General features: G+C 36.1%; 1 protein-coding gene across 6 annotated transcripts in view; it reads right to left on the bottom strand.

Annotated features, from left to right (window-relative positions):
* TNKS2 (tankyrase 2) overlaps positions 1-17,476 on the bottom strand; it is a 62,235-nt gene that overhangs the window by 6,474 nt on the left and 38,285 nt on the right. For 3 of the 6 annotated variants that reach the window (XM_081554968.1, XM_081554958.1, XM_081554999.1), the window contains 9 exons: positions 16,764-16,983; positions 13,664-13,773; positions 12,791-12,979; positions 10,468-10,720; positions 9,518-9,600; positions 8,306-8,426; positions 4,712-4,809; positions 3,786-3,860; positions 1,505-1,610 (listed from right to left, as the gene is read on the bottom strand). In XM_081554968.1, the coding sequence (XP_081411094.1) occupies positions 1,505-1,610; positions 3,786-3,860; positions 4,712-4,809; positions 8,306-8,426; positions 9,518-9,600; positions 10,468-10,720; positions 12,791-12,979; positions 13,664-13,773; positions 16,764-16,983 (1,255 nt within the window). Of the gene's footprint in view, positions 1-1,504; positions 1,611-3,785; positions 3,861-4,711; positions 4,810-8,305; positions 8,427-9,517; positions 9,601-10,455; positions 10,721-12,790; positions 12,980-13,663; positions 13,774-16,763; positions 16,984-17,476 lie in introns of all 6 variants that reach the window. The other 3 variants (XM_081554989.1, XM_081554979.1, XM_081554947.1) reach the window with 2 other exon arrangements.

Consider the following 17,476-nt stretch of genomic DNA (forward strand, 5'->3'; position numbering starts at 1 on the left):
AAGGACACATACAGATTCAACTAGGAAAAATGTACAGATCACCTGAAAGAAACATCAGTGCTAGAGTTATCAAAGTCCCAGCCCCAAATTTATACAAACCCAGAATCAAGAGTCTCATAATTCACCTCCTATGGCCAGGCTGAATGCAACTAGGTCATGCAATGACACCCACGTCCGTGTACTTTTTCTAGATACCCAAAGTGGCTAAAGTGATCTTTTCGAGGTCATGCTTTTCTTTATACTTCTCTCCTATCCTTCCGCTTCTCCACCTTTTATCACTTGCTAGTACCAGATTCCATCTGCAAATGTGGTGTGTTCCTTCATTCCCTACATACTGACTTCTTTCTCCTCCTTCCTTGCATGCATGCCAAGAAGGAGCTCAGCCAAAGACCAGGAGGTACTAAGCATGGAGACCAGGTCAGGGAGTACAGTGAGGCTGGGGCTTGGGAAAAGCCAATATGACACAGCTAACGGATTCATCAAGATCAGTGTCCCTGTTCATAAAGGGACACAGGAAATTCACTGAATTCCGCTTTACAGAAATACTAAAGAATAGAATAACTTACTTGAATTAACTTGAAAAACCAAAACCATTTCTATTATAAAATAGAAAAAGTCATACATTACAACCCTTAAGTCAATACATAAATAAGTATCATGTTCTATGCCAAGAGATTATCATGACAATTTTTAGGGCTTTGAAATGAGAAGTACCATTTAGATATTATATACTAATTCAGTCTGCTATAGCCATTGTTCCAGGGGATTGTGAAATTTAAATACTGTGTTTTATAGAACTTTACCAAGTCTCTAAAAATTTTTTGCAATCAAAGCCAATTGAAGGAACAGATTGGAACTATCATGGATAATGTGCTTAAAGACTTGATAAACACACATTAATATCTACATTCATCTTTGCTATAAACTTGAAAGATCAACCACCAACACCTGCCATGTTGCAACATAAATAGGAAATTTCAAAAATGACAAGTAATGGTGCTCTCAATAAAATAAAACTTCTCAGAAAACTCCTTGGGTTCAACAACAATTATCTTTTTGCACCCTTGACACTTAGAAACACAGTCACTAGAGGATGTATATATTCTTCTGAGGCAATTTTCAGATCTTCTTTTAATTCAATCAACCAGTTAAAAGTAACACACACCAATTTTCCAGAGTAACCATAACACACAAAATCAACTACATACATACATACATACATACACACACACATATATTATATATATATAAAGAGAAAATATTAATAGTCAGTATTATTGTTTCTATACTTTTTCTATTATGGTAATCTTATTTATAAACTATATCCATTCAAAACATATAAATTCAAAAGAGATTGAAAACACAAATATAAATGCAAAGATTTACAGAAATAATGTTTATTTTTTAAAAAATGATATGAGAAATATACAGATTCATTATTATTTCAAACCTGGCAAAAAACGTGGAGAAAGATGATGGCAGGGTAGGGGGAGAGGAATCTTACCATGAAATAGCATTCTTTCATTTGCATGGTTGTGGTTTTCTTCAGAAACTTCTTTTCTCCTGTGAGTGTATCTTTCCCATAGTTTCTTGTTACAAACTTTCTGAATCTATAAAAAGAAACCAGCAAAATAAAATCTATGGATCACAATAATTACTTACCTATTTGTTAATCTTAACCAAAAATGGGCCACATAGGACCAGAAGAGAGGCAAAACTTTTCTCTGAAATATAAATTATGTATTATTTTTAGTCAACTAAAAAACTTTGTCACAACCATAAAGATGAAAATATAGGTACATTTTAGAAATCAAAAACTACAGATGAGAAAAAGTTACATATGGCTATATGTAAAGGTCAAGAGTACTATTAATTTATTAAAATACTTTTATTCTCACTTTAGAATTATTACTAAAACATCTCCAAATCAGACATGCTGAGTTCTGTATGGAAGTATAAGAAAGAAAATACTATCTTTCCCCCAACTGCTTTTTCTGGCTCAAAGTACCATCTTTATCTGTTTTTAATTAAAATATTTGATTTAGCCACACCAAACAATCACACACCCCCCCCCCCCCAATATTTCCTCTATTCTTCCCTATCCCTCCAATTCCTAAAACTTTTGTTTGGAGAAAAGTTTTAAGATGGTTTCACTAGGAGTATTTCTAAGGTCAAAACTCACAATCCTAGCGCTGCTTTTCAGCTGTATTTAAGGGTGCTACAGCCCCCTGCTGGTCCTAGAACACATCTGGGAGCTGATGGTTTTAGTCTAGGTTCAAATTAACTCAAAATACCATCCAAGACATAATCAAAGCACACAGACTGGCATAAACAGAGCTCATTCATGTTTTTTAAAAAAGGGAACGAAAACAAAAGTTTTATCAATGAAAACACTTGTATTAGATATTGTGCTAAAATATCTTTCTAGAGAAAGAAAACAGCATATCTCCCAAATTCAGTAACTCTAGAAATCAAACCCATATTCTGTTCCTTGCCCTCACCCTTAACAAACCTTGGCACATTTGGTAACTGGTTGCATACAAAATGCCCTTGACTAAAATCTACCTATAATAGGAATAATTATTTGTCATAGTAAATATTATACATGTGTTCATGAAAAGAAAACTCAAGATGTCATTCAGGTCATACTCTGATATGAACTAACAAAATACAGGTCCTGAAAGAATAACCCTTGCACCTGAATAATGTGTACTTATTTTATATCATCTTATTTCTAAATAGTAAGAACATAACGATCTTGATGAATAACTCTAAAATATGACCTCTATTGGTATACTCAAAATAGTATATTATTGTGAGACAGTAATATAACACAACTGAAAGATTTGATACTATTCACCTTTCAGTTTAAAACTTAGGTATCAGAGATACTTGCCACATTATAACTCTAAATCTTACAATGATTAAGAATATATCAATGTAGTTAACAGAAAATCATTATGCATCTCAAGTAGAGTATACAGTTTGGTTGCCATACAGCTTTTAAAAACACCAAGCAAATTAGCAAAGCTGAAAAGGCCCTGAGAAGAGTACCTGATATTAATAAGTGTCAGTACTCTCTTTAACATATTTTATTTAAATGACTATTTCTGGAAAGATGAAAGGTACAGAGGGAGTACTACTAAAATTACCAAAAAATGGTATTATGTGTGAGGACTCACAGAAACCTGGAATAGTCACAATTAGGACAAACTAGAAACAAACAAACCATGGTGTAACCGTAAAGATGGGAGTCCCTCCATGAGCCACAAAAAAATTCAAAAGTACTGAAAAAAATTCAGCAGGAGTACCTCAACAGTAGTGTCCATATTTAAAATCCTAAGACTACAGGGTTTATCATCCAAGAATGAGAAGTCATAAAGCTTACTAACAATGGGATGCTTATTCTAATCCGTAATAATTCTTTAATTCAGCAATGCATCTGTCATATTTTCTGAATGTCAACAGTTAAGATAATCATATATCTTGCCATTTAAACTTAAATTATTTAAGTTTAAAGATAAAGCTTAAATAATCTTTAAGTTTAGAGATTATGTAAAGCATAATCTCTAAACTTAAATATGTTCAACAGAGGCTGAACTAGTGGTTACTACAGAGATTTAAGGATCTTAACCTGCCAAGGACATATTCTTTCCCAAAATACCCCTGATGCCATGTGAAAGACCTACTGGGCTGGACAGATGATGTTCTTACGAAAGTTAATCATGGTTTCAGGCTTTTGAAAACTATGGTCACGGTGAACTTTATTTTCACTGATTTATTACCTTGAGAATATTGTATCTGTTGAAGATCCCACCTGCGTGACCTCCATCTCTGTGTTCTCGGACTGTACTCTGCATCTGATGGAAACACATTTCAAAAATATGTGCATTAGCTTGTATGTCTTTTCTGATTTAGGGAACACGGTTCTTGACTCATATGATTCTTAAGACAAAATAGGTTTTTAATATTTTTGTTGTTTAAGGAATGAGTTCTATAAGTGTGCAAGAACTACTTTCAAGAAACAGTGCATAGTTGATACAATCAATCTAAAAATACCTATAGGTGAAAATTATATAACCCAAACTACTGGAACAAAAGGAAACAAGCAAATGCACAGGTGAGCTAAACATACAAAGCCAACCAGCTGACATACTAAAAAAAACAAAACAAAACAAAACCAATGATTTATTCGTTCCCATTCGTTTTGCTCTCATAAAGCACAATTTATATTTCACTGAGAGTTGGAGTTTCCTGAGATTTAGAACCGAGTCTCACTCAACTTTGTATCTCTGCGCTCAGCTCACACATACAGGGTATGGTGTTCTTCCACGCGCAGGGCACTATTTTAAGACTTTGGTGGATGTAAGAGTTTTATGGAAAGAAAGTTAGAAAAACATTTCCTAGATAAGTAGCACCCACATGTTCTGGGTCTTGTCTAAGATACGGGGCTTTGCAATTGCTTTCATGAAGGAAGGGAATATTAGCAACCTCTTCTCCAACAGAATTCTGTATATTAATTGCAATGCTGAACCAAATTATTAGAGTTAAAGCTTACTGAGATAGTGTATTTTAAATGCTGATTTTGTAAGTTTTCAGGTGGTAGAGTGAGGGACAATTAAAACTCCTGCTACATGCATGTTCAAATAGATCTGGGAACTTCTGGGAAATTCAGCTGCTGACCCAACATTTATATGGTGTATGAACATACCTCTTCCTCCACAGACTGAAACTCTTTATCTTCAGCAGACAGATCGATGAGAATTGTTCCACTTCCAGAGGTGTTCAGAGTTAAGTATGGGTTAAGACCTACCAAATGAAATTTGCAGGTAAAAAAAAAAAAACTTGCCAGAACCCCACCCCCTAGTCCACAATAAACACCAACCCAATACAACCACCCAATTTATCTGATGCTTATTGCCAGTTTTTAAAAGTTTTTTATTTGGGGACAATTTAGATTTATAGGAAAGCTGAGAGCACTGAGAGTTCCTCTGTGCCCTCACTCCACTCTCTAAAGTCACCATCAGCAACATTAATGTTCCCATTTTATACAATCACAGCACACCTATTAAAATCAAGTAAATTACAGACTTTATTTGGATTTCACCAGTTTTTCCCCACTACCTTTTACTTTTCCAGGATCCAAACCAGAAAGTTACACTGCATTTAGATGACTATTTTTTTGACCTTACAAGTAATAAGGGTTTTGTGAGAATAGTTCCGAAAATCTTTCTATTCTTTATCTCCTATGTGTCATGTTTTCTTCTTCAAATTATTTCCTTTATTAACTAAGCAGCCCTTTCAGCATTTGGTCCCTTTATTTTTTGTAAAACTGAGAAGAAACTAGCATGGCCGCACGTAATTTTAAATTATCCAAGAATGAGAAGTCATAAAGCTTACTAACGATGGAATGCTTATTCTAACACATAATAGATTCAATTCAGCAATGAATTTATCCTATTTTCTGAATGTCAACAGTTAAGATCATATATACTTTCGTATTTTTACTCTCACAAAAGCTTTTAAAATGGAATCTTACACATGATTTTCTGATTTCTTTGTTGTATCTGTTAACACATTCTCCTTTAATCTCTCCAAGACCTCCAGAGCTCCACTGTTTTCTCACGTAATTTCTCAGGTAGGACTCTAGTCCTTTTTTGCTGCTGCTCAGTCACTAAGTCATGTCCGACTCTTTGCTATCCCATGGACTGCAGCATGCCAGGCTTCCCTGTCCTTCACTCTCTCCCTCTCCCGGAGCTTGCTCAAACTCATGTACACTGGGTCAGTGATGCTATCCAACCATCTCATCCTCTGTCATCCCCTTCTCCTCTTGCCTTCAATCTTTCCCAGCATCAGGGTCTTTTCTAGTGAGTCAGCTCTTTGCATCAGGTGGCCAAAGTATTGGAGCTTCACCTTTAGCACCATTCCTTCCAATGAATATTCAGGGTTGATTTCCTTGAGGATTGACAGGTTTGATCTCCTTGCTGTCCAAGGGACACTCAAGAGTCTTCTCCAGCACCATAGTTTGAAAGCATCAGTTCTTTGGCACTCAGCTTTCTTCATAGTCCAACTTTCACATTCATATATGACTACTGGAAAAACCAGAGCTTTGACTATATACGCCTTTGTTGGCAAAGTGATGTCTCTGCTCTTTAATACACTGTCTAGGTTCGTCACAGCTCTTCTTCCAAGGAGCAAGCGTCTTTTACTTTTGTGGGTACAGTCACTGTCCGTAGTGACTTTGGAGCCCAATAACATGAAATCTGACCCTGTTTCCACATTTTCCCCATCTATGTGCCACAAAGTGATAGGACCGGATACCATGATCTTCATTTTTTGAATGCTGAGTTTCAAGCCAGCTTTTTCGCTCTTCTCTTTCACCTTCATCAAGAGGCACTTTAGTTCTTCTTCCCTTTCTGCCATTAAAGTAGTATCATCTGCACATATGAGGTTGCTGGCATTTCTCCTAGCAATCTTGATTCCAGTTTGTGATTCATCCAGCCTGGCATTTCACCTGATGTACTCTGCATATAAGTCCTCTGCTGCTGGGTTAATGCATGGCAGTTTCCCTCTGGAGACTAAGAACACTGTTCTGGTCTGAATAACAGAACTATCACAAATATGCCAAACCCTAATAACGATGTATAGGTATGGCTGAATTGTAATATCTACGGGAAGTATGACAACCATACAGAGGAGGACATTTTAGAGAAAAAACACTTAACAGAATCAAGTCTGTGACAGACCCTGGACTAAGGCATCTTCGAATGCCCCAAGAAGATACTCATAAGTGCTGAAAGATCAGAACATGTAATCTGTTGACTTGATGCACTGAATAACAGCTAAGGCTGTTAAGTCAGCAAGGTAAGAGACACAGTCAGAAGTTTGCCACTGGTTCTAATTTGCAAACTGGGTATACTGCTGCTATTATACAGACTCCTAGCTGCAAATGAAGATAAGGCAGGTGCTAACTTTATGTAGGAAAGTGACCATGATGTGCTAGATCAGACGTAGTCATTCTGTGTTGTTGTGGTGTTTCTCCTCCACGTAGGAATCAATGTTCCAACTCAACTGCAGCCGGATGTCATCAGAATGACCAGAGGACCAAAGGCGGCAGGGAGGGATGTACCTCTGCCACTTGGAAGCAGTGTATCTGTTTCTGTCATTGTTTCCTGAACCTTTAAACAGTCTTAACTGCCTCCCTACCAGATTCACAGTGAGTGTCTTCTAGTACAGGCACAATGGCAGTCTAAAACTGAGGGTTCCAGTTCCTCTTCATACTAACATTCCAAAAAGCCTCGAGTCTACCCTCTTCATCTTATAAAATTTTGTCTTCTATACTAGGAATATCTAAGACTATCTCACATTTTAAATGCTTTGCCCTAGTTCCCATCAGACAAATGAAGTGCAACTACCTTTACTCAATCCTAATCCAGAATTTCAGTTTAAAGCATTCCTTAGCTTGAATCACCGAACTTTCAAAGTTCTGGTTTTTTTCCTCAAGAGATAGACCCTTTCCTGGATAGAATACATTCTTTCCTCAAAATTCCCTCAGTTTTGCTAACAGAGGTTTGTCTTTAACCCCAGTTGTACAGCCAGGTCTTCAATTATAGGATGCTTCTAATCTCAGGGTACATACGTCACTCCCTCAGTTGAACAAGAAACTTAAAATGTGGTTCTGACAACTAAAATAACTCATCTCTTATACCAACACCTGATATACAGGAAGTGTGAATATTTGCCAAACAAATGCAATTTGCATTTTCCTTATGTATCAACATTCAAGAGAAATAAAATATTATTCAACTTTGTTTCGCTACGTTTCCTTAGTTGCAACATTATTGTTTCCTTGTACTTTTATTGCAAGTGTTTAAAATGTAACTTATTTACAGCAAAAGAGATTTACAACATTATTTTATGGGCAGACCTGAACACCTAGCCATTACCTATTATATTACCATATGAGATATCCAAGTTTCAGATCTTTTAGAACCATATAATTTTTGAGCTACAATAACTTCAGAAATGAGTGAATGGAAGTAACAGAAAAAACTTCAGAGCTAAAATAACACCCATATTTCTGGATGGCCCAGACACTTCACTTAGGTTCACAGAGTTAAAGGTAGCAGTTCAGCAAGCCTAACAGTGGCAGATTTAAGATCTGACCCCAGGTTTCCAGAATCCTCATTAGTACTCTTCTTATCAAGTGGACTGTTACAGATTTTAAAATTATCCTTTAGTAAGTTGAGGGCTGCCTTTATGCAAGCTGTTAAATTGATGATAGCAATGACTTAAAATGAAATACCTTGTTGTCCAGAGATAAGTCTCTCAACTCCTTTAATTAGTTTGTGTCTATGTCCATAAGCATTGATTCCAATCTCTTTCAACTCCTTGTGTCCCATCTCAACTAATACATCCAACGTGATCTTACAAAAGAGAATGAAACTGTTTAGAAGACTTATTTGGAAAACATTCATATATTGGTGTTCTCACAATGTTATTAGACTTACATATTTATTTCAAATGACTTCTGAACACAACATAGAAATGAAAGCATACCAGCTATTAAACTAAAACTGAAAAGCTGCAGTTAATTAAACAAAAAGTTGAATCAAGAACTAACCAAAAACATCATTATTTTCATTTAGTATTTGAACCTGAGTAGCATTAAACTGCAAAACAAAAATATATTTTCAAATTAACCACATTTAGGCACACTATTTTATCTTTTCCACTATCACTTTATATCCAACTATTTATACAATGTCTTAATGTAATGTTCCTACAGATTCTGCACTATGTTAACTGATAACTTCAGCATTATTGTTCAAACTAACCCTTTTAACCCGGAATATATGATTCCCATTTTGTGAAACTGAAGGCATTCCTTTCATGAAGCTTTCTTTGAATAGTCCAGCTTGTAATAACTCTTTATTTGAATTTCTATGACAAAAACTTAATTCTTCATATGTTCTTGCTATAGCTCCGTAACTAGATTAAAATTCCTTTGAGGTACAAGTCTACAATAATTACATTTTCTGAACTCAAAAAATCAGTAAATGTATTCTGACAGAAAACTTAAATTAGGACTGTTCAAGAAAAGCCCAGATATATAGTCTGTGTGTCTATATAGCTTCCCAAAGTGGTTAGCAACATGTCAGGCTTAGAGTGGGTAGCGATTCATGTAAGAGAATTGAACAAACTGAGGTCAAGGATAACTTACCTTTAAGAAATGCATAAGCTAGATTTATTCAAGAAAGCTATTTTGTTACCACACAAGAAACAATTTTTATGTGCTAATAAACTAAACATGACTTAGTGAGTAAACAACAAGAGCAACAAACTAAATGGAAAAAAACATGCCAAATTAGAAGAGGGATTGATTTCCAGTCCTTAAAAAAAAACCATCCTTTTCAGTCCTCAATATGTTGAATGGTTCAGGGCATTTGAAAAGCTTCTATTTTTCCCTTGAGGTTCCCCAAAACAGCAAACCAAGTGAAACAACTCATGTACTTACCTGTTCTCGCTCAAATATATCCATTAGGTGTTCAAGCCCAAGATTTCTTACAAATTGAGTTATGCTAAAATCTATTCCTGGAACTGGAAAATAAAAAAAAAAACAACACAGAATTTCACATAGGAAATAATGTGTATCAACATTAGAACAGCAAAGTTTTGTGATATTATATGTACAAATATAAAGATGAAACAAAATATAATGCATCGCAATATAATATTAAACTTAATATCAAAATTACAAAGAGGACTTCCATGGGGGTCCAGTGGTTAAGACTCTTTACTCCCAATGTAGGGGGCACAGGTATGATCCCTAGTCAGGGAACCAAGAGCCCATATACGTGCTGCCACACCAAAAAAAAAAAAGTGAAGAAAAAGCTCCATCGTTAAAAGAAAGGGCTAATCAAGGGGGCACTCACTCACATGTTAACAAAGAATCTTTAAAAAAAAATTTATTTTTAATTGTATCTTTAAGTTTCCATATAGCTTAAACTAATATAATATTATATGTCAATTATATCTGAATGTAAAAATGAAGTTTCCCTATCTTAAGGTAAAGAGACTGTAGGTATATGTGTCTTTTTTTTTTCTTTTTTGGCAGCACCATGTGGCTTGCGGGATCTTAGTTACCCAATTAGGGACTGAAACAAGACCCATGGCAGTGAAAGTGTCAAGTCCTAATCACTGGACTACCACAGAATTCCTTTCCTTTTCTTTAAAAAAAAAACTCAAAAATTATAATACACTGGAAGAGATAAATAAAGGCCTAGTACTCAACCAAAAGGATTTCTATAGCTTTCAAAAAGTATGTTTACATCTAAAGAGTAGGTTAGCATTAGAACCTCATCAAGTCTGAACGTGGAGTGAAAAAGTTTCATTAGAATTCCCATAATAATATTAAAAATGACTTTTCAGCAATCCAGTATCAGTTATTTTGGCTGAATGTCTCACCTTCCTTTTTCTCCAAACTGGAAGCACCCTCTGTTCCACTTGAACTGACTACTGAAGATAGTTCAGAAAAACTGCCAGATAAATTGTCAAGACTGCTGGCTGCAGAAAGGCTTGATGGGCTGGACGGACCTGAAGACAGAGCATCTGCGGTAGCTCCTGGGCTTCTCATGCCATTGAGCACTTGAGGTTTACAACATGAAGGCAGAACAGAAGGGGGCATGGCTGCTGTTAGGAGAGCACTGACATCATCTGCCTGGAGTAGATGTTAGAGAGAGGTGAAATCTGCAGTAAGCAGGTTGTAAAACTCTACTATACCCAACAGAATGCATTAAAAAATATGACAAAACCTTAGCAGATTTGCACTAGAATTGCTTATATAAAAACAATTATTTTAAAAAGTGAAGCAAATAAGTGATATTCAGCTAAACTGTTATTAAATGTAAAACATAATATAGAACATATACTCTCAGGCATACAAAATAAAAGTGTTAGATGTGGCAAAGCAAGAAAAAAAACCCTAAGACATCATGATTGAAAAGTACTGAAATTAATTTTAGAAATATAAAATTTAAAAAGATCTGAAAACTTTAAAAGGCATTCTGAAGTAATTCAATCTAAGTAGAACTTTAGCAAACAGAATGATAGTTGATTTTAGGGGGAAAAATTCCAGCAACATATTTGTTTCTCAAAATCAAACATTTGGAAGGGTAGGGAATAAAGATATAATTTTAATCAAATAAGCCAGAATAGAAAAAAATCCCCAAATTTACTGGTATATTAATTTAATTAGTAACAAATACTTTTCTTTCAGTGGCTCAGTGGTAAAGAATTCGCCTGGCAAGCAGGAGACGTGGATTCGATCCCTGGGTTGGGAATATCCCCTGGAGAAGGAAATGGAACCCACTCCGGCATTCTTGCTTGGGAAATCCCATAGACAGAAGAGCCTGGTGGGCTATAGTCCATAGGGTCCCAAAAGAGTCAGACATGACTTAGCAATTAAACAACAACTATTCTTTTACAACGCTCAATTAAGACACCAAGTAATTAACCAAGTAATTAACATTCAGTAAGAAGTAAATCAGTACTTGTTTTCATGGCTTGTCATTTATACTGCCTTTTCAATCCTTACCTTTTTTCCCTGAATCTGAGGACTCCCATGACATTCATAGTTGGTATGTATCATTTAAAAATAATAATAGCACAATTTATTGGATGCCTCTTATGTACCTGAGAGCATGCCAAGGACTTTAGGTATCCCTCATTTAATTCTCATATTAACCAAGTATATTTTACCTCTATTTACAGATTGTAACTGAGGCTTTGAGGTTAAGCAACCTGCAAAACCATACAACTGTTAAGTGGTCGAGCTAGAATTCTAAGGCAGGTCTGTCTGACTCTAAAGCCTAAGCATGTTCTCTAGGGCACCCTGTTTCAATGTCACTTAATTATATCTAGTGGACTAACACATGGGTGGACTGAATTAGAAAAAGTTCACTTCTCAGTTAGTTTGGACTGAAAGGACATTTCCCTTTAAGAAATAATCTTGTAAATACAGTTGAGCTGTCGGCCTGCTGAGAAAATTCTATCCAATCAGCTGAACTAAATTTCAGTTTCTCAATGTAACTTGCAACAGTGGAATCTCTCGGTAGAAAGCAATCTGCAGGACAGACTCTCCTTCTCCATCTCAAGCAGAATTTCCTCTCCCTTTCCCTCTACCGCTCTGGGTCAGTGTCCTCAGAGGCAGAGGCAAGAGAAGCACCTTAGTCACAGTGGCCACAGCAGAGGCTGGAGGCCACAATGGAGACACCTGTAGGAATTTTCTCAGGAGAGGAAAGGAAAAAAGGACTTCCCACAGAAAACTGGAGGAACAAACTTGTTTCATGAACGGTTTTGGCGGAGTATGTAATAAAACCTTTGAGATGAGACAGTGTTTGGAGGGAAGAAAATCTCTATCAACCAGGCTCTGCAGCTGCATGCTGAAGGCAATGCTCCCAGCTGGGGAGTTCATAAAGACCCCAGGGCCCATACTATCCTGTGCCCCATGAATGGCATTCATGAAGCACCCTGCCTGCTTGTTTCCCGACTAATGTAAGCAGTATACCTTATACTTCTTTTTCCCATTTCTAGAAGTACTCAGCTTACAATAACTGATAATTCTACTATTTACTTATTATATTTTAATACCAAAGAGATCCAAAATTGAAACCAAGCTAAAAGCCAGATTTTGCCACATTCACCATAAAGACATTTTATATATATATACTAAGGGAATTTTCAAAATGTCAGGAAAGCACTGATATTTTTCAAAGATCCCATCACTTACTGAAACTAAATCTAAAGGTGTTTGTCCTTCCTGATTTTTAAGAGTTGGATCAGCTCCATGGGCCAACAATAATGCACAAAGCTGTGTTCGTCCCTTCTGGGCTGCCTCGTGCAAAGGTGTGAAAGCCCATTTGTCCGTAGCATTGACACAAGCATTATATTTTATTAGTAAAGCTGCTACATCTACATGCTGTAAAAGAAAGTAAACCTGTTACAGTCTGAAATATTACTTTATTATATTTTAGTTCTTAAAAAGACACTAGCTATATTCTAGAAATGAAAAATTGTATTTTTTTCCCATCAAAATTTATGGGTTATTGATTAAAAATTACAGTAGTAGACATTTATATAACTTGAGAAAATATCTAGAAAATAGATAAGAATTCTACACAGGAAGAAACTACACTAACAGAACTTTAACAATTTCTCATTTAAGTGTTGTAACTGCTAAACATCAATTTACAAACCCGCAGCCTTCCTTAATTAATCAACTGAAGATGGTCAATACTGATGGTTAATATTCAAGGCTATTAAATATAAGTCAGAAACAATGCATCTGATCTCAACAGATTTGTATGAATCCCAGTGGATTTTATGGGTACCAACAAATAAAATCACTAACATCTCACTGAAAATAAGAGATGTGTGCTAAGGAAGGTAAAACAATGAAAGACAAAACGTTCCACGTCACACAGCAAGCTCCCAGCAAGCTGCAACAGCCTGAGAATTGAAACTTAGAAGTTATTTAATCTTTAGCACTCATATTTACTTCTCTGTAAAATGAGAAAGTCAAACTAAATTTCTTTTGGATTGTAATACTGATTTTCACTGAGAAAACTTCCAACATTTTAAAAGCTAACGTGAAAGAACTTACTCCATAAGATGCTGCATTGTGTAAAGGAATAAGTCCTCCTTTGTCCTGAGAATTCACATCAGCTCCATGTTGTAGGAGATACTCCGCAACTTCTAAATTATTATAACCAGCTAATTTAGAAAAGAAGTAAAATTACTTATACTTGTTAATATAAAAATAGCTACATATATGTATATATCTATTTCTAAAGAATAGATAGGATTTTAAAATAAGAGAGTTTATAGAAATCTGAAATTTTCCAATGGAATCTATTAAAGATTTAGCTTATGAAAAAAAATTGCCCACTGGCCTCAAGTTGGAAGTTTTCAGTGATGAAATTCATTTCTTTTTGAGATTCTAAAGTTATATTGGTTGATTTACTTAAATTGTTCCTTTTAAAACCTTCTTACCAAAGTCCCTGCCTTCATGGTTACTGTATATACCACTTCCTGAACTCAGGTAAATGGTCTCAAGGCTGCAAGCAAAAGGCATCCAATCGTACAAAAGCGAAGTTAGGAACAGAAGTGGCTGGCAGAGCAGAAGACAATACATCAGTGGGCCTCAGGGTCCAATTTCCTCAGAAGATCACAAAGACATGCTTTTTGCCTGAGAGAATGTAAGGGTACACATCTCTACGGGCAGCAGAATCTACTACTGCTAAAGCCATGAAGTAGTAAAACTGCTGCTGCTGCTAAGTCGCTTCAGTCGTGTCCGACTCTGTGCGACCCCATAGACAGCAGCCCGCCAGGCTCTGCCGACCCTGGGATTCTCCAGGCAAGAATACTAGAGTGGGTTGCCATTTCCTTCTCCAGTGCATGAAAGGGAAAAGTGAAAGTGAAGTCGCTCAGTCATGTTTGACTCTTAGCGACCCCATGGACTGCAGCCTACCAGGCTCCTCCGTCCATGGGATTTTCCAGGCAAGAGTACTGGAGTGGGGTGCCCTTGCCTTCTCCTAGTAAAACTGAGTATTTTACAAATGCACTATAATCCCCCAGCTGTCATCTTGGGAACCGACAGCTATCTCAGTACGTGTTCCTGGTTAAAAAAAAAAAAAAAAGTACTGTATTGATATATTGTATTTGACACATAATCATAGTTTGAAAGCAAATCTGAAATTTAACTTTGCCAACATAAAATCAGCTATCACTTGAAACTTTAAAATAGTTCAAAATACATAATTCATTCACTTTTACTGCAGTTTTCAGCCTTTGCTGAAACAATCTAAAGCAAAAAAAAAAAATTCAGTAAGATCAAGAAAAACAAAACTACCATAAACTAAATACATCAAATCCAAAAATCCTTCCATGTCTCAAACCGTAATACTACATAAGTGAGAAATGTTTTGTGTGTACAATGTATTTGCCACTTACAAAGATAACACAGACTTACAAAGTAATACTCAGTGTTCTAGATAAGCTACCATAAAGATTCAAAGCCTATGTAAATAATTATGCACAGTACAATCCAAATCAGAGATCAGGCCACATTTTGTCTTACATGGACTACTAACTCCTGATTGCCAGAGGAAGAAAAGTCTTACCTCTCACTTTGTTAGCATTTGTGGTTTATCACTTCCAAAATGCTCTAAAAGATACATAGATGGAGAAATTCTTTCCTGTGGCCTGTGGGTTCCCAACTCATACGGGGTCATAATTTAAAGGTATAAACCACAAACACTAAAATGATCTCTTATGGGACTTAGCTGGTGGAAATGGCTGGGACTCTGTGCTTCCACTGCCGGGGGCCTGGGTTTGATACCTGGTTGGGAAACTAAGATCCTGTATGCCACGCCAGGCATGGCCAAAAAACAAACAAAAAATTCCCTAGGAACGTAGTTGCTCACAATGTGAGACTGAAAGGAAGAGAGAGAAGAGTACTTCCCACATTACACAAAGTGGCAGGAACACGTGCATTCCTTTTTTCTCTTTTTAAACCACGTATATTTGTATTAATCTGTATGGGCCAAACATGCCTATGATGCAACTCCACTAAAAGACTAGTAGCTCAGTGATTTTAATGACCCATTCCTTAGCAACTTTTTCTTCTTCTTTTTTTAAAGGTATATGCATTTTTATTTAAAAATTATTATATTTTTTGGCCACGAGGCATGTGGAATCCTAGTTCTCTGATCTGGGACTGAACCCATGCCCCTGCAGTGGAAGCACAGAGTCTTAACCTCTAGACTGCCAGGGAAGTCCGGCTAGCACCTTCAATGCAGCTCAGAAAGCTGTACTGAAATCACAATGCTGCACTACATGCAATGAAGACAAAAGATACACTGTGCCAGTTTCATGAGTGAAAACTCAGAACAAATGTTAGGTACTCAACTATACCCCCCCAAATTTCCTATGGTGAAGCCCTAATCATTAGTACCTTAGAATGTGACTGTACTTGAAGATAAGGCCTTTTAAGAGGTAATTCAGTTAAAATAAGGCCGTGAGGGTCAGCCTAATTCAACGTGACTGCTGTTCTTACAAGAGGAAGAAGTTAGGACATAGAGACACCAGGGATGCACATACACACAGAAAAGGCCATGTGAGGACTCAGAGAGAAGGTGGCCATCTGCAAGCCAAGGACTGAGGCCTCAGAAAAAACCAATCCTGCCAACATTTCCAAAGCTGAGAAAATACATTTCTGTTGTTTAGGCCACCTAGTCTGTGGTAATTTGTTAAGGCAGGTCTTACAAACTAATACAACAAATAACAAGAATTTTATGTAACTTTTGGAAGTCTTTAAAGACTTTTTTCTGCTTCCGTTTAACAACTATCATTAGAAGAATGGAAAATTTTAACTTCCCATCAGGAAGGCTGACTCAAGCAGGCATATTTTTAAAACTTCTATAGCGAAAACACATTCACCAAAGATGATTCCAACAACATGATGACCTAGAACAAAGGTTCTAAAGCACAGGGAGATTGGCAAAGCCTCGTTCAATTATTCTTACTGAATGTAAACTGCTATACTCAAGAGAACATGGCCCTGTGCAAATACTCTAGTGTATAATGGTGGTATTAGAAGACACTGATTTGAATCTTTCAAATTTACTTACAGGAAATATTTTACTCAGGTAAAATGAATCTTAGCTGTAGCAGCCTAAATCTGTGGCACTTCATTCACCTACCTGCTAAATGTAAGGGTGTTGAATGTCGGCCTTGTGTATCACGGCAATTTACATTATCTGGTGAAGACAACTTCTTTACTCTGGCTAAACAACCCTTCTTGGCAGCATCCAATAAAGCTGCATCTCCCCTAAGTAGATCTTGAATATCTGTATCTCCATCTTTAACCAGATCCAAAGGAGTATTTCCATCTCTGTTTTTCTTTGTGGGGTCTGCACCATGCTGGGCATGTGAAAAACAGAAAGGGAAGATTTAGCTTAAGTTTGCCTTTGGATAACAAGAGAACAGTCAATCTATTTTAACACAGACTCTTCCTTAAAGGTTAACATGATTATTAATAATGCTTAATACACAAAAAGTTACAATAAAAAATAGATACTTAAATATTATTGAGCTTTAATAATGCAAGAATGTAACCAAAATTTTAAACTACATTCAAAACAAAGTAGTATTTCATTAAAAATTACCTTTCACATATGCTATTTTTAGTTTTCACAAACATTTCAATGTTTGTATAAAGTATAAATTTAACTACAGTCTTGTTTTTACTGTAAAATACCTATACTGGTGCCAGTGCAGATACCAACGTACTATCAATTTCATTAGTGCTAAATAAGCCTGGCTTATAGTGTTCATGACATTTATTCTGAAATCTAGGTACAGAATTAGAGTTTTGCTTCCTATCCCTTTACTATTAAAGTCTGGAGTTACAAGT

Source organism: Giraffa tippelskirchi, chromosome 2 (assembly GCF_054371585.1).
Source record: "Giraffa tippelskirchi isolate mGirTip1 chromosome 2, T2T-mGirTip1v1.2.pri, whole genome shotgun sequence".
In the NCBI taxonomy this organism is placed as follows: Eukaryota; Metazoa; Chordata; class Mammalia; order Artiodactyla; family Giraffidae; genus Giraffa; species Giraffa tippelskirchi.